Below are 24,978 nucleotides of genomic sequence, written 5' to 3'. Positions count from 1 at the left end.
CTTTGAACAAAAAATAAATATCATGTGGCGTTCGTAACCAATATTTGACCATGACGAGACAATACTGTAATACCGTAATCCGTACACACCACACAAAATCAATCAATGCCTCGAAATGACAAAATTAGCGTGTAATATTTCCTGTTGGAATTATAAATGCCCTCGTTTCGAGCCAAAATATTGGCAGTAGCTGGGAATTGAATGAGGATGGGAGGGCAGACGCGGCGAGCACGTGCCGGGCACGCGGCGGCCACGCGGCGGGAACGCAGCGACACGTCCTCCCGCCTTGTATTAACCATCCCTCGCCTACTATTTATTTTACAACTATCCTCTCGTTTAAGCTCTTGTCACCGGACGCAACACCAAGCAAATTCAGTTTAGATTTCATCAGGACAACCCCTACTTCCTTCGCCCGCTCACCCCCGAGCCCTCGCCTCCCGTTTGCCGAGCAAACATCCCCAGATTGCATTATTATTTAATTGTCTCGAGTGTTTTCTTTTGTGAATGTTGAATGAATGCATAGCGCCGCTGTAAAGTGTATGTTTTGTTTTGTAATCGGATTATTTCTAACCATTTTTCCCATCAATTGCTTTCCTGTTATATTTTTGATTTTTATACGGATGTAGGTAAGTACAGGACGTTAGGGTATTTAAATCCTCCTGGACTACATATGCTTAGAATTTCGGTTGTCTACCCTATAGGTAGATTAGAGGTATATTATTATTGAAAATAAGTATAAATAAAAAACTAAAAATTTATAACTTTTCTCTCTCCAGCTAGATTCTTAAATCCATAGATAATACATATATAGGATAGCGTAAAAAAAATATATTTTTATAAAACAAAAACCGAATGTTTAAGAATAACCTATGTCACTCCCATAATGAAGACGAATCTAACTACACTAAAAATCTGTCAAGCCTGTGTTGATGAAGGGTGTGTTAAAAATTATACATACATATTACCCTCCCCAGTTAGGTAAAAAAATCTAAGTCTATGGTTAGATATACTTTATAACATTTCATACTACCTAACATTGTCTAATACTATGTTTCTGGTCTAAAGTCATTACGAAAACCAAACCAAACCATTAAATGCATTCCCAAAATCAAAATCAAAAATGATAGCGCAGATTACAAAGCAGATAGCGTGCGAAAGCCGACGACCTGAAGTAATACTCGGCCATACATCAGCTCCATTCTAATGTTAATGCGGACCGATATTGTGGCCGGTCCCTTCTATAACAAATGTTTATTTTATACACAACGCCACTAACAATAGTGTGCAAATACCTAAACACCGTAAATGGTGCCGCGATGCGATTTAGATGATAATGCTCCAGAAATAATAATGGCCCCGCAATGGTCTCTGTTTATTCGCGGTTGGTTTAATGGACCTTTTGTGTTATTTTTTCGTGATTGCGGAAATTAATGGTTTTATGAAATTGGTGTACGAGTATGTTGTTAAATGTGCTATGAAATTGGTGTACTTATGTCGTAAAATGTTTTTTGGTTTATCGGCAACTTAGAAACATTAAACGTGGATTGATAATTGATTTGTACGTTCCTCTGCCGTGCTTTCTTGCACTGCCGTTCTTCAATGCAAATTATTGCCTCGTGGAATAATATTATCTTGAAAAGCCTTTGCCATACAGTGAACATAAATGTTAACAACACATACCCACAACTTCATTTGACCTCCGAAACACGGAAACGTAGATGACATTTATTCACAAGTGGTCACCCATTCAACTCTCAACCACCCGAAGATGCTTAACTTTATAGACCAATTATGACCTATAAAATCTGCGAGGTTTGCACTCTTTATATAATATCAAATTTGACAGAATTACAAACTTAAATTTATATAAGACTTCCTGGACTAATTGACTTTAAAATTAATATAGAGAACGAAACCTTGGCCGCTGTTATTCTAAAATATTACAATATTATTATATTAACCGAGTTATTCTATCTACTATCTTCTCCAGGTAGCCTAGCGCAAATCTCGTCTCTACGTGAAATTATATTCTATTTCAGTGTAGAGCCGCCGTACGTGAATGCTTTATGCTCTACATTTCATCCCATTTCTCCATACCACGATGTTTGTGTAATAAAGCCACCTTGTTTTGAAGCATCCTGGAAAAGTGAGGTGTATTGTCGATTTCTAAGGAAATATGTGTATCTACAATACCTATTTGATTTAAGGTGCTTAATATTTGAAAATATTAAATACCAAATCTTGACAAATCAAGTAGTAAATAAATTTTAAAAAGGTCTTAAAATACGATTATTAATAAAAGTAAGTCTTGTAATGTGAGAAAACAGATACTGAATGTTAATATTACGTAATGTAATAAATGAAATATAGTTTACTTGTACAATTAATATTAATCAAAGATCACCTAAATGTAATGTGAGTATTTAAATGTCAAAATTTATGATGAAGCAAATAAGCATAAAGATGTCCTTAGAAACCATTTTAAATTATGTAACTTTTAATCTGTAGGTAGGTGGTTATTCGTATAATTAATACATAAAAAAAATTTTCTACTAACTATCTTGAAGTCAAAGAAATATGCACATTTCTTAAAATTAAGATGAATAATATATAAATTATTTTCCCTTCAAGTACGTCTTAGGGTGTCCCTAAATATTCATATTTACTTACATGCTTGCAAAGCGTAGGTACATGTTTAATTTGATATTTAAAGGTGCCCGCACCTGACAGCCCGACCCTCATGCATATTCATGTAGCGTGATTAATCATCCCCCTACCCCCCACAAGACTGAGGGTGCGGGAAAATATATAATGAGAAAATTAGGTACGTGTGCCACAATTTGTTGTGATATCGACCGTGAACGTGCCTTCGTGTAAACAAGAACTGATAGCTATTAATAACACAGCTTGAAAGCTAAGCATACGATACCTTTTAAGTACTTAATATAGGTGGACTATTTAAATTTCAAAAGTCTGTAGTATAATATTTGTGTAGTAATGTCCAATACCTAGCTTACTCGTAGAAGATTACTATAAATAAAATGTTTATGTTTTAAAGAAAAAATTCTTTAAGTATTTCCATTTCTGATTCTTTATTAATTTTCCCTTCGACTTTATCCCCACTTTTAAGAAAATCAATAGGAAAAAACCAGACAGAACAGTGGGATTTTATAGAAAATTGTTGTGTTTATAAAACTTGTAATACCTAAGTAGTAGCTACCGTTCGGATTTCCAAAAATATCTTCAGACCCAGAATATAAATCAGATAGACATAAATCAGCAACAAAAAAACAATGACAGTCAATTTAGCATATTTAATACATTAGTTTTGTCATTATTAACCATTTAAAATATAATATCACGCCCACTTTTCAATAAATTAAAAATACTTCCACATTTTTTTCTCCAAAGATACGAAGACAAAAAATGCATACACAAGTAACATAAAAAAAATATTTAGTCCACACCACGCATATATTAAAGAGCACGTGCCCACGTTTTTTTTTAAATTATAATGTGACAGCATAATCCAAGAGCGATTGTAAAAAAATTAGCATACGGAAAGCTATTAAGGTACAAAACCTACATCTGTCAGTAGGCGGGTTCCGAAGGTCGCATAATAGGAGTTTTATGTTAATAGTCCATTTAACACTTTTGCTTACGATTAACGAATATTTAAATAGGTATTGCACTGTGCGTAGGACACATTACATTTTTAAATAGGGGTTAATTTCGGTTTGTAGATACGTCAAACTTTATTTACTTAGATGTAGGCAGCTAAACAGTTGCCAAGTTTCTAAAGTTCAAGGAAAAATCCTTGTAACTTGTTACAGTTTACAAAACAAACATTCATAACACACTATTGCAGAAAATTACATTATGTTTATATTGGTTTTATAATAAAATCTTACGTCTTTACGTGTTTTTTTTTTATTTTCAAAGCCAAATCGCTAACTTTATATATGATAATACTTTATTCTATATTATAAAATAACATTAAAATATTATAAACAATGTTAAGCTTTATGATTACGTTAAATAGCATTATTTAACGTTAAATTAAGATTTATTAGTAACAACCTCATCTCCTCAAACTATGATTTATCGTTTCCATGTTCCATTGATATCAGCAATAACCAGGACCGTCATTATGAGAATGGTCCAGCTTGACACAGCCGGCTTATCAGCGCAGGACACGGAGTGAAACTGACGTGTAACAATTGCAATAGGACGAGACACTGCGATGTAGAGCCAACTAGACGATCAAATTATATTAGTATTGCGAAACTGCTCTGCATCGTGCACTTTCGGCGTACTACTAAAGAGAGCCAAATTCGTTATTTGGAAAAAGTTTGTTTGTCGTTGACTAAGAAGGAAAGGGATATTTTTATAAATACGTAATTGAGTTGCATTTTATCTTATTGTAAAAAATATTGCTACATAGGTACTTTGCATTCTACAAGATTACGAAAACACTCTTACCTACATGGCGAATGGCCATCATGACAACATTTTTATTAGTGTTATCTCCAATTAAGTAACATATTTTATTAAACACTTAATTAAGCCTTTACATTAAAGTAGTTAGATTAGAGCCTTGCCAAACTATTTAATATGATAATAATCTGAAGATATCAAGCAATACCTAACTTGAAAATTTTGAGTTCACCGATGTTCACAGTCTACCGTCCCAAGTTACCATATAGCATTTTGTTTCTTTCAGATTGACGATCTGTTATTCTAATAAAAGAAAATATTATACTATCAACAACTCTCTCCACTAATGTTTTTGCATCAAAAACGTTCTAATTTTTCCACGTCATAGGATATAAAACGTTTCTGACGGGTCACAACTAGGAAACAATGTCGCACGCAATCACTCTACAATCTAACAATGGAACATTGCCTATCTAAATTTGATAGTTTTAGAACAAGAAAATGTTTTATATAGTTGTTATGTCACAATTTACGCTTATTATGTATCTTTATATTGTTTCTATTATATTTTAATGATTTTATGTCCGAATAAGGTTCTCACGATTTTGTATACTTAATTGTAAAATGTTTATTCCGATTTAAGACTGAAGATAATAAAGCTTATGATAAAGTTATTCAAACCTTAGAAGAAGATGTAGGAAATACTATTAATTTCTTGCTATTTCTAGTCTTGATAAAATACCGCGGAAATAGGTGGCTTTACCTTAAGCGATTAATCATCAATTCGTTTAAAAAATAACTCACACCTTCTTCCATCATTGATGGATAGCGGATTGCCGCTAATGGGAATAATGCTCTAATGTGCAGCGTATTGGAGTATGCTCCAGGGCTCTCTGCTCTCGTCCTTGTAGCTTGGGTCTACAAAATAGTGCTACGATATCTTCTGTTTGTCGAAAGAGCCGACTTAATCGGGCTAAAGTTACGGTAGTTTATTAGAACGGGAGTTATTGGTAAAAGCGGGATCTCGAACCATCTAACCAGCTGACCAAGTAAAATGCAGGCGCAGAAGAATAGCTCTCCTGAGTACAATCTCAAAAGGTACTTGGGCTAAAAGTCACAGAATCCCACATGGTGTGTTTTCCAAGGTGGCAAAGGTTTTCCCCAGGCACCACAAAAATTCTGGGGATTGGAAAAAATTCTGACGTGTTCAACAACAGGATATTAAAAGTGTGGCTGCGAGAAGGAACTGTACCTAGCAACTACTCTCGCTATCTGACCACGAAAAGTGTCCTAACATACACAAAAAACAATATCCAATAAGTTTCCTATTCCATATCGACTGACATCAAACGTCCACACTTATCAGTCGCTGTGAAGTCTGACGTGCCGTCGCGGGCCATCACGCGGCAATCTGTCAGCGTGTCCCGCGGGACGCGCCACGTGACCTGACCTCCCTAATTTGTAACTATGCGTCGATGTTTGATTGGCTGTGTTATCTATTAGTCGCACGGTTTTGTTTTCTTATATGATGGGATGAGGAACTTTAGTTGGTAGATTACTATTGCAATCTATACATGTATTTTGCAAAATCTGTAAGTATATAATGTTTTATTAGTAACTGAAATTGATCTCTTGAAAAGCCTTATGATCTACTTGGAGGCTATCATACTTACTTTTTAAACCGGAATATAGCAATGGTAAAGTGTTGACAATAGATTTCTATATATCAATAGAATTTGAACCAAGTTTTCAAACCCAATTTGAAGCAAGTCAAGTTAATTTAAAAAGAAATATAATAATAAGAATAACCTTTTTAAGGTAGGTTTACATTTGAAAGGTTTTAGTTTAGGTGCTGGAACTATACTGTTTTCTAGATCCTATTTTGTGAATATCTAAAATAATCATATAGCTACTAACTTGTACAGTATTTTAAATTTAATGTTTTTTGTATTCAATAGATGCAATTATAAAGGTGGTGCTTTCTTATTAATCTTGATAAGAGTCAAACTCCTAAACATTTACCATTTGTATAATATATACCAACTATATACATAATAGTTTGTTATAAAGTCTGCTTAACACTTCAAATAAATAAAATAAACACCCTAAACACTAAACTCTACCAACCGGCTCTACTCACAAAAACACTCCAATCGCGATTTTCGTGGAACAAAACTTTTTCCGACAATTTCTATTCCGCTAAACTTTTTTCAACCATCACTTACGTGATGAGTCCATAGCTCGGAACGGATAGGCCGCCATATTTCCCGCTCCGTTGATTCAACACCAGACCCATTCATCGATGCAATGAAAATATTGCCCATTTATCTTTTTGTTTTTCCCAAACCTTTCGGTTTAACTGGAGTGTGAACGCGAATTGTGTGCATTGACAGAATTCATTTATCGCACTCACTGATATGTGAAATCACTATTTGTTTTATATCGCAACGTTTTTTGAGTTTACTTGCGCGGATTATTGAATTTTCCTCGGAATCAATGATATGATTGCGAAAATAATTGCTTGTAACCTTTGCATCTTTTTTATATACAATAGGTAATAGATAAGAGACTAAAATTTACAAGTAGCTAATATGTCTAGATATTGTAAATAATATAAAATTCAGCAGTTACTGTAATGAATATATGTGTATGTATGTATGTGTGTAAAGTAATGTTATAAGTACCTATACCTACCTACTTAACCCTTTTCGTGTCCTTCCCATAGGAAAGTCATAACATAAGTACACAAATCAATTGGGACTATGGGACCTTACCTACGTGAATGAGGCGTTCTAAAAGTTAACACACCTACGGTTAAGTTCAGGAATTTGACTACATACATTTCATGAGCGCTTCCGGGCTTTAGAAAATAAATACGTTAAGGTGTCGGGCCAGATTATAATCATTAAACGTAAGTTGCTAAACCTTGTTGGAGGACTTACTTAGATTGAAAACATCCGATACTCGTTGGTCACTATTCTGACCACATACCTATATTCTGACCGACACGAACCCGCAATAGGGCAGTGTAGTAAAGGACTTCCCAGTCCCAAGGAGGCCCCAGTTCCCCAGGCCCAGGGCTACGGTATCCTCTGCCTGTCGTAATAGGCGACTAAAAGGGGGCTTCTGGGGTTGCGGACGACAAGAGTGGGAGCTCGAACCGCCCGGCCAGCAACCCCGAGATGGACGGCGGTATGTGTACATCAGATGGTGTGGTGAGTGGTGCTTGGATCACGTGGGCGGAGCCCGACGGGGCAACGCGCCAAGTGGACTCCGGTTGCGGTCCGTTGCAGATCCCGGAGTCCTCTACGCAGCGCCGAGGACGGCCACCGGGGCGGTTTTGGTGCGGTAAGAATCCCAGAAAACCCTGTGCCGCTTCCACGGCATAGGGTACCTTTTGAAGGTTTCCCCTCGTAAACAAAAAAAAAGGCCCCAGTTGTAAAATAGACATAGGTATGCCCACCTAGGTGATATAAAAATCGATGAATGCGCTACATAAAAATTAAAAAACTACTGGCTACCTAACTAACATTTATTATTCATATGTACTTATATAATTTTTGGATGGGTAGTAGTAACTCCGAGATAAAAGACTTAACCATTGTAGGTACGAGTAGTAGTAATACGTAATAGAACTAGATGACTGAAAAAAAATCTGAATAGTTAATACATTTTTATTTAAATGTTTATTTAATTTTTCACCGTTGTCAACATGAATAGTTTTATTATTATACTAACATACTTTACCTATAATTAAAGACTTTATATACCAACCAAAAACAGGTTAAGTGGTTGTGGTGGAATGTGCTAGAAAGCTCTGTGGTTCAACTGTAGCGGCATTACCGTCACACCTATTTACCCACCTTATAAAGCAGTGTTAAGCGTTCTGGTTTGAAGGGTGTGGTATGGAAGACATCATTTTCCAACGGTGCAACTGTTGCCGACCTCAAGTAGGAATATAATCTTATCTATTATTGTTTATATATGTCCATACTCCTATATTTTAAAAAAAAGGTTTGCAAGCCATTAAAAAAATACACAAAATAATTTTAATTTAAGTTTAAAACAGAATTTATTATGATTTATTTAAAATACTAATATTTAGTATTAATTTCATTTCAATAGTCCTAACTCCTAATTCGAATTAATTTATAACTCTAGGTTTTTTGGAATAAACGTATTTATACGGGTTAAAGTGACCACTAGTGTTCAGTAGCTGCACTATATTTAATCTATTGCACAATAGATGGCATGATTGTTTACTATTCCTACAATAATTTCTTACGGTAACAATAGATGTCGCTAGCTACATTGTAAATTCGAACAAAATTTTATTAAAAAACATAAACAAAATTACATTGAACATTGGTTCATGCAAATTTTATTTAAGTTATTTATTTAAGTTAAGTTTTAAACGCCAATATTATTGTGAATTAAAAAACAACTTTATATGAATAACTATCAGTTATTAGTATTTAATCTGTGGTAGATGAGGTCTATGGAAGACATTCTTTATACTCTGTTCATTTGAGTTCATTTGTCTGTCATTTACACAGTGAGTGACATTTGTTTATCAATCAATTCAATTATTAGGTACGCAATAACTTTCAAACAAAGTGAAAATTGTCGGGTATTTGTAGTTTATTGCGCGCAGAGTTCGAAAGAAGACCACAACGAGTAAATTTACACGTTAAAAATGACAAACGCGCTAGCCGTTTGTCTCCTATCATTCTTTTGTTTAGCAAGTAAGTAAAATTATACCTCTATTGTCTTCTAAATTAATCTAATTACCCCCGTTTAACACGGCCTTGTGTTATTTATTATTTCGTAGCGTGTGGTAATGAATAAATTAATTACGAGGTGCACCAATGAAGCGGCAATTTTTACAACAGACATTTTTTATTTGTGGTCGACGTTTAGCAATCTTTATTATAATAATTTGTTTTATTTAAGAACACACTTAATGCAGCCGCTTTTCGCCCATTATTATTAATAATATCGTATATGGTTCACTTTATAGCTACAATTTGACTCCACACAACTTTGCACATGATACATACCCGAAATTTTAAGGCATGAACTAAGATAGTAGGAAAAAATATATTATACGTTTCTTGTTTCATTTTAACGAAATTCGTTTTGTTTTATTCTTTACAAAAATACTATAAAAATATTTATTGGACAAATTCTTCTTTATGTCAGACCAAATCAAGTCTAAATATCATCACATAATTACCATACCAAGTATAGTATTCTAATTTTTGTACAGGGGTAGTTACATAAAAATAAATTTTATTCCTATTACAATAGTATTAAGAATATCTTGTGGGTAGTTGGTCTAGTCATCTTCTTTGTGAAGGAACTTGTTTGTACCTTATTTATGTTCATCCAAAGTAATATTGATGTATTATTTATAAAATGATCACCCCATGTTATAAATTTATAACACATCCAAGTATTCCGGAAAGAGATAATGAAGAGGATGTTAAATTGATAATGAGAAATGGTTTTATGAAACCTTCAGATTAGTTTGAAAGGTCAACATATTTTTTTGCATTAATAATCTATAAAATTGCACTTCAGACTACTTTGTAACTGATCAGCAATTATGCAAATTGAGGTAAAGTTTTTAAAGCAAATATTAAATAGTGTAAATGAAGGAAAATAATGTTTTATAAACAAGCTGACTCATGTGTGTTCAATAAGCAGCTGAGTTGTATAACAAGGGGGGATCATTGGTAGCAATAAACACATTATGAACAATGTGACTCACTTTCATCATATGAGTAATAAAATTTGTTTAACATACAGAAATATTGACCTGATCAACTTCAATTGAATATGGACACATAATTTAATCTTTGTTATTTCAATTACTTGGATAATGTTGTTATGGCTTTTTTTATAGAAATAGCAATGTATATCTGCATGTATAATGTATAATAGCATCTGTAATCAACTCCAGATAAAACATAAAACAGACTTTTTCATATGTGGCATTAAAATACTTAGAACTGAAGGTGGTTTGAAGGGTGTGGTAAGGGAGACAGATTTTCTGAGGCGTTCCAGCTTAGTCCTCAAGGGTAGCCGCTCATCTGTGGCCGACCTCAGGTAGGTACATCTAATCCTATCTGGGATTGATTACAGATGTCCATGGGCGGCAGTAGCCACTTACCATCAGGTGAACTGCATGCTCGTCTGCTACTCCTATATTATAAAAAAATAAAAAACATATGCTTGAGAGTTATTTGACTATTAAAGACAAGATCTTCAAAAATTATAATTTAATAAGAGGGCTTGTAAAATAATAGGGGATATAAAAATAGAGCACAGGCAAAAACAACATTGTTATTTTATTTAATGTAGTAGTATTAATATTTATGTAGCTACTATCTTAACATTTAAATGATGTTATTATAGGATAAATATATGTGTATGTATTGCGCTGATAACCAGTAATGTGACCTCTGGTGACCTCTGTTTGTATATCATGTTATCTTAAAACCATTGTAATGTCATATCATGGACTATAAAAATATTTTTATTGCAAAAGTATAAATCGGTTAGCTGTTATTGAGTTGTATCAATTTCAGACTTCAGATTTTATCTAGAGATGTGTGTCTGGATCTAGATTATGATTGTAATAGTAGATAATAAACACTTGCTTTAGGAATGAGGGAAAATGTTTTGTGTACATAAGCTTAGGCACATAGCAGTATAGCCTGGTGAACTGTGCCCTAATCTTCCTCATATTGAAATAGTTCACAATTCATTATTAAATTTTTTTCATAATAGGATAAGTTTTAATAAATGTCATATTCTAAGTCTATGATGCTAATTTATAAATATTTTATTTTGTCAATTTATATATTTTTATTCTAACAATAGTTTTAATGATACATCCTTAAAATAATTTTATATATCAGAACCATAAATAAAAAGACTTGTAAATGATACAAATTTCTGCTTCACAGGTTTGTCAACAGCTCGACAAATCCCAAAAGAATGCTCTAAAGGACCGGAAGTATGGTGTGTCAGTCTCAAGTGAGTAATAAAAAACTGAAGTTTTAATTTTCCTATATATTTTTATAAAATTAGAGTAGCAAAAAATTATGCAGTGATGCAAGCTGTTCACAGACGTTTTGCAACTCTTGAGGTCTAAGATATTATTGGTAAGTCAGGTACATTATGTAGGTGTACAGAATGGATATCTTATTTATATGGGTCCTTAATGTAAGAAGAAAAACTTGACTTCACAACTTAAACTGGAGGAAATAAAAGAATAAATTACGCGCAAAAAGGCATCGCGCGTGATGCTATCTTACCTATCGTCCACCAAATGATTCATTATTTAAAAAATCTAAAGTTCTTGCTAAATATTTATTTATAGAATATATTAGCCTACATAATACTAGCATGAACTAAAACATCGAAATTTAAATCCATGTTATCCGAAATCAGGCTTAGGTCACTAATAATAGAATCAATCATTTATTGCATACTAATCATGACTTGTAACTGCAAAACACAAATAAGGTAAACTAGGATTGCCTCTTGCAATGAACTTCTTGAGTGTAAAATGATAACTTGTGGTTGCCATTAATAGATAGGTGAGTACAACCTACAGATGAACTAACAGTGACTATTCTAGTCACAGCATGATTCATGTTTAATAATTTGCCTACCTATATATATTATATGTAAGATTTTATTATAAAACATACAACCTTAGTTATCGTATTTGTGTGTGTGTATTTATAGTTTTATACCTTTACTAGACAGCTTCAGAGTAATGTTTGTGCATGTTTTTTATGACTGTATTTTTTTTGGCAAAGTTTTTAAGCAAACAATAAAGTCTTGTGCTTTTTAAGTACAAAGAATAAGAAGGTGTCATTAGATTATTCGTCATTATAGGAGTATCTTAGTATCATTTCTATATTTAAAGGCGAAAAAGTATATTTAGATAAAAACTGCAATTGTTAAACATTCTGAACAAAATAAAATTATAAGTTGCGACTTTTGTTTTCATTTTATATTTATTTTTTATTTGAGTAATATTTAACCCGAAAATACTTATATAAGTAAAGTACATCAATTCTAAATTAAAATACTTCATAAAAACTCCCACTTCAGAGACGGACAAGATACTTAAACGTGATTTGAGATGTAGATAGGTGTAACAACAAAAACTTAAAGTATAATTTACTTTATATGTATTTTTTGTAAAGAAAATATTAAATTTTAATAAGAGTTATATTTAAATATTTTTTTGTGATAGGTGGGCAGCAGATTGCGGTGCGGTCGGCCACTGCATCAGCACCGTATGGGAGAATGAAGAAGTACCAGTGAAGAGCAATGAGGTCTCGGACAAGATCGTCCAGGCCTTAAGGAAGCTGAAGGATGTCAAGGATCTTATCAGCGAGGTATGACGAATGTTGAACATTGAATGATAATTGTTCTATAACCTGTTGGAATAACGGGTTAATTGACAATGCTGTTATTGTTATTTTAAATTTAGATGTGTCATCGTTCGGTTTGGTTCGGGGTTCAATCCCCCACTAGTTGGCAACCAAAATAATGAATTTAAAGATCTGGTCTGAATATTGGTGATTGTGTGCCAATATTTGTGGTTATTTTTCATGTTTTCTCAGAATATATAGAAATATAGGTTTCAAATTTCTCTGTTTTAGTTAAAACCAACGCGAAAATTCTCTGTCGTCGGTGTTTTTATATTACTATTTGTGTAAGTTACAGAAATTGTACTGTGTTTGTCTAAATTATAAATCGTTTTATCCTTGACTTGATTTTCTATTAAGGAATTAAAAAATTGTAGGAATCTGTATAAATCCGGTTGTAATACGTATTATAGTCATTGTATTTTTCCCTATTCACATCTTAATCGACTTCGTGTCGTTTTAATAGTTATCGTTATCGACGTTGAAAGCAAAATTGTAATTAACGGTTTTAATGGCATCTACCCATTTATTACCGTCATCGAATAATGTTCTAATCTTGCGTGTTATTGCGTTACAATGCCTCCATCGTGAGAAAGCTATCGATAAGCAATATAATGATTTGCACAATAAGAATTGATGCTTTTTGTGCAAAACTAGATGTCAATTGTGGTCATGCAAAAATCACATTGTTAGAATTTGCAACGTATTTTTTTACTTACGTGTGATTTACTACTGGATTAGAAGATTAATCCGTGTCTATCTAGATCAATCCGCTAAAACCGAATAATAATATTAATCTTTTTTGCAATTTTCCTTTGTTTCTGTGTAACCGGGTGACTTCATCTATGATTGTTCGGTAGAGTTCCTGTTCTATATGGAGTTCGTTGCAGAAGTAAATCGGCAGCAGTGACCATTGTAATTTGTTATTTTGATATTAGTCCAGTAGCCTATTGCAAAAATTTACACGGAAAATTAGAATATAAATAATATTTTACGTATCTTTTTCCGATATAGGTATTAGACTGTTCATGATTCACCAATTTTATTATTAATCCGATTATTTATTTATGATTAACACAATTATGATGTTTTTAAATAATATTTATGTTCTTTGACAAATGTTAATTTGTATATATTATCCAATCTTATGATTTAAAAAATACAATTTAATAAATATTTTAAGCATAGTATGTGATTTATATTGCAAATATGATAAATTTATTGCATATGGTTCATCTATTCTAGCTAATTAGCTAGAATAGGAATAGCTATAGAAGCTAGCTAAATAGCTAGAATAAATGAACCATATGCAATAAATTTATCATTACAATCAGTATGTATAAAGCTACGTATACATTTGGGAATGTTTGATGAAATGATCACAGGATACATTCGACTTATCGCTTATACAAACATCCATGGTTGTACATACATCCAAAATGATTGATTTTCCTAGAAATTTTATAGTCGCTAGTTATACTTAGTATGACGCGTAAATAAATCATGCTAAATGCGCAAATACTGCATTACATAATATTGTTAAACGATTTATTTATTTATGACTAATAAAATATAATAATTTAATGTTATTATTGTAATAAAACCGACAACTGTGACGGCTCTATCGTATCGTATCGCTTGATATAAGATTTTTCGGCATCACTTATACCAAGTAATCCAGATTATCTGAAAGTGTTTTCCTTACTGCTTGATATCGTGCGTACAGAGTAAGCTGAACAATGTCTATACTGCAGTTATACCCAAGGCAAAAATTTACTTGGCTGGGTAAACATTACACAATTTTTCCGCGTTCAATAATATTATATGACTATTATTGGTTGGTAACTTTTTATTATTGTTCATAATCCTATTAATAAGTGATATATGTAGGTAGGTAGTGTTCAAGCTAAACTTCTAGTCCGCTCTAAATGTAGTGATGAGTCGCGTCGCAACAGCAAATTGTAGATATTAGCACAGTATAAGGATCTATTAGCGAGAGGTCCGCTGCCCGCTCTCGCCTGCAGGTACATAGCTGCGTTAGTGTGCCCTTACTGTTGCTACTCGTACGGAGTATTATGCTTGTAGTTGTGTTCGATCCCATTGGCTCCTTGACTACACCTGCGCGCAACTACTTCGAAGCGGACTAGAAGTTAGGCGCTGGCTATACTATTTAAATATATGTGGGAAGGAAAGTTTATTATTTTCTAATATTATTTCTATACTTAATTTTTAATCTATAATTTGTTATGGTTGTGTCCGTTTGTTTCCAAGGATTACCTAGCGACGAGCATACGTTCAACGTGTCGCGATGTCAACTCCCCGGCAGCGACGTCCATATGCAAGGCCAACACGGCCTACCTTGAGACGTACTTGTACAAGGTGCTGGCCTCGAAGACCACGCCGGAGACCATGTGCCGCATCATCGGCATGTGCAACAACTTGAAGCTGGATGCCATTCTTAATGTAAGTTATTTTACACCGAACTTAATGTACCGACTTTGTTTAATAGAATAAGAGATGGCGCTTTACGTATTCTGCATCACGCTATCAAAGTTTTCTAAACATCTTGTACCAAGTTCCAAGCTGAGACTAGCAGAGCACGGTCGCTACTTAAGCATCATTACCTAGCCTGGCAGAAGCTCTTCCTTTCTCAAACTTCAAAAATAGTTTTTTTCCAAGATGTTCGACACCCATTTAAATCTAATCATAAATCAACCCGAAATCCCCAAATCAGGAGTCTTACTTGCGAATTGCCACAGATATTTTGACTGAGAACTGAGAACATAGCCTAGGTTCAACATTTAATAGGTAGATGAATTATTTCAAGGACTGGCAACACTCGCGTCAGCTGATCGTCCCGGTCCTTAATTAACATTAATTTAATATTTTAACTGATTAAAACAGTTTATTTATAATAATAAGTCGCAGTATATTTGTAAATAAGGTCAAGTAAATGTTAATGTTGTAAAATAACTAGAAATACAATTAAATTTCGTGTAAACATATCTGACGTATAACTGTGAGAATACGTTAGGTTATGTGTTTTTAAAATTACAGTGAAGTTAACAGTTAAAACGGATTGTCATTATAATAACTGGGTAAGTGTTCATTAACCATTAGTCATTTATCTGTTTTGTAACGAAACAGACATAATTTGACGAGTTTGTAGATTGATTACTTGCCCGGCATAACCTCTCTCGCTGTCAGACTTACCGGAGCAATCTTTCATACTAAATATCAATACTAGCCTCGGTTTCACCTGTAAACCGAGTTAATTAGTTCATATAACGCAACGATGACGACCCGCAAGGCGTTCGCTAACCAGAAGGAGTCCCAGCTCCAGGTTGCGTTGCAGGAATTAAAGATTGCTAGGGACAGGTGTGATCAGCTGAATAACGAGAGAGATGATAACGAGCGGGAACTGTTGGAAATTCTAGATAAAAATAAATTGTTAAGAAGTGAATTAACCGATATTCACTTACAGTATAGTACTGTATGTGAAGAGCGGGATAAACTTGTAGGTATTGTTGAAGGGTTTAATAAATGTTGTGAGGACTATGAGGTAGCATTGAAAACCATATCCTCGTTAGAAAAACAATTGCATGAAGCCCACCAACAAATTATGAGGCTTGAATCAGTTACCCATAAGTCCGAGGAACAAAAAACCCAAAGCTTGTTCGATGAATTAATAAATTGTGACCATGTTTCTGTTACTGCTGCTTCTAGTAAGCCCAACACAAGTATCATAGATTTAACAGGCAATGATACAATATATTCTGCCTCTACGAAGGGGATTACTCGATGCAGCAAAAACAAGTTAAAAAAATATGTAAAAATCAATAGATATATACATAAAACCCAAACTTTGTTAAATACTCAAAAGAAATTCCTTAAAACTGTGCCAACCACAAAGAAGAGGTTGCACTTACTACAAGAGCTTAATACATGTACAATTGAATTAGAAAACAATAGATTAAAATATGAAGCTGAAACACAGACACTAAATTCCGAAATAACAAATTTAGAATCCTCACTGCAGATGATGACCTGCATGTATGAGAAAGCTCAGGCTTTGGTCGAGAGGCACTCTCAGGCTCTGACCGACCTCTTAGAATTAAATAAGTTTAATGCTGCCCGTTTGCAACTGTTGGAAAGTGATTTTTTGTCATGTGGTTGCAAATGTGTCAGCGAGTCACAGCCGGGGTGTGGGCTTTCACCTCCATCTTCTACACAAATAAAACCTCAGTCATCACTGTGTGTCAGCTCGAGTTCATTAAATGTAAACAACAGTTCCCTTAACTACAGAAATGATAATGTAATGATATACTGCGATGAAATTGGTAAGGACATGGGAAGTTTACTAAATTCTCTCTCGGGACGATCAGTATTAAATAATTGTATGCCTAATGCATCTTTCCATGAGATTATGCATAATGTATGTAATACTGAATTAAAGAATAATACAAGCTTAGTTATCTTTATAGGAAATAGGGGAAATGTGAACAAAAAGCATTTATTACATTACTTGGATACTTTGTTAAAACTTAATTTAAAGGAAATTGTAATGTTTACATTCCCCTATAGTAAAAGTTTGCCAGTCGAAGAGAATGATATTAGATATAAGTTAAATATGACTTTGCACACTGCAATGTGCAATAATAATAAATTTCATTTGATTGATACTAACTCGTTTAGTATGAATTTTTATTTGACAGGGGATAATTACTATCTCCCTAGATTTTATAAAAGACGGATAGCTGTTGTGCTAGAATTTTATTTTGACATTTCTGCCAAAAACTTGGCAACCAAACCTGCTTCTATTGAGCAGAATAATAATTTAAAATTATTCACATCCAATAATTTAAATTTGACATTGGAAAATTTAAATTAAATGATAGGACAACAGAGTGCACCTCTGGCAAATTATTTAATTTACAACCATTGTCAAATAGTAATTCATTTAATAACATTGACATATCAATAAATAATTATGTAACTAATTCATATGAATATAATAATAATAAGCAAATTAAGAGACATATTTCAAATAAATGTCTTCATATGGGTAAACTTAGTAATAATAAAACTAGCAATAAAAAGTTTTCATCTCTAAAAATATTGCACCAGAATATCCAGGGTTTTTCAAGTAAGGAGCTGGAACTGGAGTTATTTTTAGAGAGTAACAATTATGATATAATTTGTTTAACAGAGCACTGGTTAAAACAAGGTGAAACACAAATAAACTATATAAATCACTTTATTGCTAGTTCGTTCAGCCGTGAGTCAGCTATCCATGGTGGCTCATTAATAATAACTCGTAAAGGTTTAAAATCAAGAGAACGCTTGGATATAGTGGGGCTCTCGGTTGAACGTGTTATTGAATTATCATGTGTCGAGCTGGATAGCCTTATTGTGGTTAGCGTGTATAGGCCCCCTAACATAGAAACATTTTCTAGATTTGAAGGTGTAATGGAAAATGTTTTGGATATTATTTGTAAATGTAAGAAATATGTTGTTGTTTGTGGTGATTTTAATGTGAATATTTTAGAAAACACCACATTGAAAGTAAAATTACTTTCCTTATTTAGATCATATAACTTAGAATATAGTTTTTTTTTGAGCCAACCAGGGTGACTTCATCCTCTGCTACTTGCATTGATAACATTTTCTGTAACTGCTCTGTAGTTGAAAAATCTATAATAAATCATATTAAATCTGATCACAAGGGGCAGTCTGTCCATATCCAATATAACATATCCAAGGAAGGGAACATAAAGTTTCTTCATAGACCAATTACAAGTCACCGTTTATTAAAATATAATAAAGTGCTACTAAATAAGTTGTCAGTTCTGAACCATAGCACTTGTGTTAATAATTTATATTCTGCATTTTTCTCCACAGTGCACACAGAGTTTAAAAAAATATTTTCTGAAGTTAGGTATGAAAAGAGTACTAGACTTAGTTTTTGTGAATGGGCTACTAAAGGTATTCGTCTAAGTAGAAGTAAACTTTTCGAGCTTTATAGTGAAAGAGAGAATAACTGTAGCCCTCACTTCAATGAATATGTTCGTAAATATTCTAAAATATTTAAATCAGTTTGTATGACAGCTAAATCTAAGTTCATACATAATAAAATAAAAAATGCTGATAATAAAATTAAAACAATTTGGAAAATAATTAATGCCGAAACACGAACTTGTAGATTAAGTATCAGTAAAGTATCTCTTACTACTGAACGTGGTCAGATTACCTCAGATAAAGAAATTGCACAAGAATTTGAAACTTTTTTCTCGAATATACCATTTAATACTACTAAATTTTTAAAATCATCCCCAATTAAAGCAGTGACCATCCTTAAAGAGAATTTAAGTCAGTGTCACATTAAATTTAAATTTAGACATATTTTAATTAATGACATATTAAAAGCTTTTAAAGAATTAACTGTTAAAAATACAGAGGACATTTGGGGAATGTCAGTAAAAGTTTGTACATCAATCATTAAAACTTTAGCTCCCTACTTAGTCACTATTTTTAATATGTGTGTTGATCAGGGCTGTTTCCCTGATTTAATGAAACATAGCAAAATAATTCCATTGTTTAAGGCAGGTGATACTAAAGATCCCAACAATTATAGACCCATCTCAGTACTGCCTGTTCTAAGTAAAATTTTTGAAAAGATCCTCTTACACCAAATGTTGCTTCATTTTAAACTAAATAATCTTTTACATCAAAAGCAATTTGGCTTTACTAAAGGCCGTTCTACCACAGATGCTGGTGTTCAATTGCTGCGACATATTTTTGATTGTTGGGAACAAGCACATGATGCTATAGGTATTTTTTGTGACTTGTCTAAAGCTTTTGATTGTGTTGATCATAAAACCTTATTGTTAAAATTACAATATTATGGTATTCAGGGAAATTCTCTAAAGTTGATAAATTCTTATTTAAACAATAGAGTCCAACGAGTGCAAGTAAATGGAGCATTATCAGCAGGTTCTAATATTAAAATAGGTGTACCTCAGGGCTCCATCCTAGGTCCGTTTCTATTTTTAGTTTATATAAATGATTTGCCAAATGTAGTAAAGGATTTATCTGAGGTTGTTTTGTTTGCTGATGACACTTCCTTGGTGTTTAGAGTAAAACGACAATCACAGGATATGAACGATATTAATAAAACTCTTTGCTGGATTCAGAACTGGTTTGATGCAAACAACCTACTCTTAAATTCTAATAAAACTAAATGTATTAAATTTATGCTACCAAATGTAAGGAGTACGGGGATGAATGTCGCTCTAAATGGTGAGACTTTGCAATTCGTCAATGAAACTGTTTTCTTGGGGATTACCATTGATTCTAAACTTCAGTGGGGTCCCCACATCTCTGCTTTGTCCAGCAGACTTAGTACTGCAGCTTTTGCAGTCAGAAGAATTAGACAGTTAACAGACATCCCCACTGCCAGACTTGTCTATTTCAGTTACTTTCACAGCATTATGTCTTATGGCATTCTACTGTGGGGCAGTGCTGCTGACATAGACTCTATATTTACTATTCAAAAAAGAGCAATAAGGTCAATATATAGTCTGCGGCGTGGTGAGTCCCTAAGAGAACTGTTTCCCACTATTAATATATTGACGGTGCATAGTCAATACATTTATGAAAATATTATGTATGTAAGAAAACACACTGATATGTTTGAAAAAAATAGTAACCACCATAACTTTAATACCAGAAATAGAAATAAATTAGCAATTCCTAAACATAGATTATGTAAGGTGGCTAGATCTTTCGTGGGCAACTGTATTCGCTACTACAATAAAATACCCGACCACATTTTGAATCTCACAGAAAAAAAGTTTAAACATGTCGTTAAACTAACGCTATGTAAAAAAGCGTACTATAAAGTAAGTGATTATTTGACTGACAAAACGGTGTGGTCTGAATTAGCTCCAGCTCCACATGTACCATTACGTTAAGTTAACATTGTCAAAAACATTTTTTTTTAAAAAGATGTGTGTTATGGAGTTTCTTTCGCCGCTTCTTCTCCATAACGAAACACCTTGTGAAGTGGTGGTAGTTGCTTTGACATTCAAAAAGTGATCTGTAAAGAACCTATTTTGAATAAAAAAATTTTGATTTGATTTGATTTGATTTGATCGAATTTTATTACAAACATTTTTCACTGAAAAGTTTTTTTTACATAATGACAGTAATCTATTTTTCTTATCTACAGCTCGAATGACATGTGTTTTCCTTTATATCTATCTATTCGTCATTGTTAACGCGATATGGTATTTTATTACAGAAGAAGAAAACTGCAGTGCCAAAGGAGACTAAACGTAAGTATTGTTTTAAATACTTCCATTATCCTCAAGCGAAGCAGAAATAATAAAAACATATTATAACACAGAAGTCGTAAACCCTTACATTCATTGTGTATTTTATGTTCAACATCTGTTCAAATAATGTTTATTAATATTCTATACAATGTTACTTCAAAACAAAATGTTGTATTGGATCAATAATATACGGGGTAACGATATTGAATCAGATAACTATAATGTTGAATGATCATATGCGACCAGAATAGAATGAAGTCTTGGCTACTTAAAACAATATGATCCTACCTATATCAATGAATTTACCTCTTTAGGACATAGGACAAGTCCAAAGAGTATCCGAATCCGAAGAGTGTGCAATATTAATTGTCGTGGTTCTGCTGACGCGCATTCCTATGTACAATTTTGCAATTTTTACGTGTGAAATACACAATATTCAGTAGTAAAAAGTATAAAAATAATCTATATCACTTCAGTGAAAAACGACCTATGTCCCTTAACAAAAACGTGCCCTTTATCAGTATGTACCTATAGGTACTTACTTTTAAGCAGAGAGAAAAGGGTGTATCTATGATGTATGATTAGAATAAAATAGTTATTTCTCTGTATACACAGCAAATAACTTACAAACTATTGACATAAAATATTTTGTTTCGCACAAATACAATTTTCAATAATGATGATTTGGAGAGATATGAGTGCCAAAAGTAAAGTATTTTTGGCACTTGTGTTGTGTAAATATTCTGCATTTTAAAAATAAAACATACCTAATTGACGTCAATATTAAGTGTTAGTCTATGTTGAGAAAAATGTGATAGGAAAAATAAGCAATAGTGTCTAAGAAGGATGATTGAAAATAAATATTTGCCTGATGACGTAGTTGGAACGCCCCCTACTTTATATGGGGCATTCCTCCTTTTTCTCTTTACCAAACCCATCAATCTCGACCACAGCAGGCACAGCGCTTCTTGTATTATATTGTTTCGCTTCTTGTTACTATTGCAATATTGTTCTTATAAGGCTTATTAGTTACTACTAATGGCGTAGTGGTGGTGTTACCGAAGTCGTGCCACGAAGCGTTCTACCTACTAAAAAATAGAACAAGATTTTTTATAATAACATTTAAAACAATGTTTTTGTATTTTCAGCTGCACTTTTGGGCGCTTCCCGTTGTACGTGGGGTCCCGCTTACTGGTGCAGTAACTTCAGGTAAAAATATCTTACTTATACACAACTGTTTTCCTATAATTTTGTAGTTTACATAGAGCAAATATCGATATATTATCGATAAACAAGCTATGTGACGTTGATCACAGATACTTTACTGACGTATAAGCTTCACATAGCCCTCAATAACATTTGTACAGCCCACGCCAAACTCCTAGTCCGCCCTGAAATAGAAATATATAATAGCAAATTGTATGACTACACCTTCTCGCAACAACTTCAGAGCGGACTAGCAGTTTGGCGCGGACTATATCTGTCTAACGACGCTTTGCAATTCATAACTTGGTAGCGCAAGTCTTGCTGGGGAAACATATTCGGATTAGTCTTTTCTAAATTTTTATCAATTCTAGAAACATTCATTAGTTTGTATTACTAACAAAACAAACATCGATTAAGGGCACTCGCAGGAAATGATGAATTACGAATCACAGATTGTACAAATATTCAAACGTATTTAAAATTCCGTCATCATTCCATTACTGTTCGACTGCTGTAATAACAATTACTTTAGGTACTTTTACACTATTTGTTTATGTCGGATTGCTCGTCCTAAACAATGATCGTATATTAATGTACAAGTGCTAGGGCAAGCTACTGTTTGTGGTTTGAACGAAGCATAATAGCTATGACTTGCGAAATGTTACACAAACATTACTTCTGTCGCCAAAATATAATGCGTTTGCAATAACGTTTATGTAGGTCACTTTCCTTTGTGGAAACTTCCCGCTACTTATTGACTAAACTATGCCTAACATAATTAGTCATACTTGTCAAGCAATTAACGTGAAACGATGTGTACATTTTTGCTTAAAATTGATTTCTTTTTATAAATGAAGTGTATGTTACGAGTATTTGTAGTTGAAACGATATAATAATATCCAATATTTTCCTTGGTGCAATAATGCATCATAATTAAGCATAATATATAATATATGTTTTAGCGAAAATCGTATTATAAATAAAGTCTATAACAGTTAAAGTATGAAAGATTCTCCAGTACAGACGTTAAGATTTATGTAGGACTTGTCAACTTAAGAGTACGAACAATTTTAGTTACATTACTTTTTCACTTATGTTCTTATTCATACACTGAGTTATGTATGACAGTTGGTATTATAATAATACATAGAAGGAGTGACGTTAGTTACATAACTATTAAACTTAAATTAATATACTCTGTGATGATGCGATGCCTCCATATTAATCAGACACCATTCCCAGAAACACAGATATCATATTGACGAATTTCGTTTTCTGTTTTGGTCCTGGGTGTTCGTTTATAGTCCGCGCCAAACTGCTAGTGCGCTCTTAAGTTGTTGCGAGCCGGTGTGGTCATACAATTTGCTATGGCGACGCGATTCATTTCTATATTCAGAGCGGACTAGCAGTTTTACGCGGACTATACCTACTCGTCATTGTAATAAATGCATCTTTTTTATAATATAAGAATAGCATACGAGCACACAATTGACTTGATAGTATCTGCAACCCCAGATAAGATAAACACTTCGGAACAGTATGTCTCCCTTACCACACCCTTCACAAATCTGTGATAGACTCAAGATTTTGAATCTATTTACGGTTGACAAGCTATTTGTTCGTGTTAATTTAGACTAACTTAAATTATAGACGCCGTCTATACAACTCACGGAGCACATCGGTAAACTAAAATTCTCCACTCCGCTTATTCATGCAATGTTAGAGAAGTGAGAAGTTTAAATTGCAATAAGTTTGGATAGAGTAGATTGATTTTAAACAAATAAAGATGAAATGATAAGCCAAGATATGGACTATATTATATACATTAAAACAAATTCAGTGCTAATCAGTAGGAATTGGTTTTATTCTCAGTTCCTCTATTTTTTTGCAAATATATACAATGTTACTCGAGAGCTTATATTCTTATTATCTATGTGGGGTTGATTACAGAATATCACCACCATTTACCACTGGTTGGACTACATTGTCTGCTACTGTATTGTTGTTACTGTATTATTGTTTATTAAAAGGTTTGTGTCTATTCAGCACGGGTCACGAGTGCAAAGCAACAAAGCACTGCGCCCAGCGCGTGTGGCCGCAAAAGCAGTTCCCACAAGACAATGACGGCATCTGCAAGATCTGTACCGACATGGTCGCACAGGCCCGCGACCAGCTGGAGAGCAATGAGACGCAGGTTTGTTGATTTTGTTAGAGAACGGGGTTTTACAACTTTTGAATGGAAATTGGATCGTAACTCGTGTTGGTTGTAATGCTCAGATTTGAGGAACCGAGGTTCGTGATGACTTCTACACCAAAGAAATGTAATACTTAACCAATTAGCGATTTTAATTTGGAAAACTGAAGCATGAGATAACTAGTGACGTCACGAAGCACAAATTTGTTACATTTTAATAGACAGAAAACGCCATTTTGTAATTTTTTCATAGAAAGTAAAGAAACTACCTTTAGTGGTAACAGAAATTCTGTTACCACTAAAGATAGTTATAGTCCTAGTAAAACTACTAGTCCGCTCTGAATATAGA

The 24,978-nt window shown here is 33.4% G+C and overlaps 1 protein-coding gene across 2 annotated transcripts in view; it reads left to right on the top strand.

Annotated features, from left to right (window-relative positions):
* The first annotated feature begins 8,973 nt into the window (after positions 1-8,973).
* The window catches only part of Sap-r (prosaposin), a 28,107-nt gene continuing 12,102 nt past the window's right edge, over positions 8,974-24,978 (top strand). For both annotated transcript variants that reach the window (XM_073082873.1, XM_073082874.1), the window contains exons 1-7: positions 8,974-9,182; positions 11,412-11,481; positions 12,716-12,860; positions 15,165-15,356; positions 21,196-21,229; positions 22,378-22,438; positions 24,482-24,629. In XM_073082873.1, coding sequence (XP_072938974.1) covers positions 9,134-9,182; positions 11,412-11,481; positions 12,716-12,860; positions 15,165-15,356; positions 21,196-21,229; positions 22,378-22,438; positions 24,482-24,629 — 699 coding nt within the window. In that variant the 5' untranslated portion in view covers positions 8,974-9,133. The remainder of the gene's footprint in view (positions 9,183-11,411; positions 11,482-12,715; positions 12,861-15,164; positions 15,357-21,195; positions 21,230-22,377; positions 22,439-24,481; positions 24,630-24,978) is intronic.

The sequence above is a fragment of the Epargyreus clarus genome, unplaced genomic scaffold (genome assembly GCF_041222505.1).
Source record: "Epargyreus clarus isolate Ecla_fem2 unplaced genomic scaffold, WU_Ecla_fem_2.2 ptg000018l, whole genome shotgun sequence".
Taxonomy (NCBI): domain Eukaryota; kingdom Metazoa; phylum Arthropoda; class Insecta; order Lepidoptera; family Hesperiidae; genus Epargyreus; species Epargyreus clarus.
This window is presented reverse-complemented; position numbering and strand designations above follow the sequence as displayed.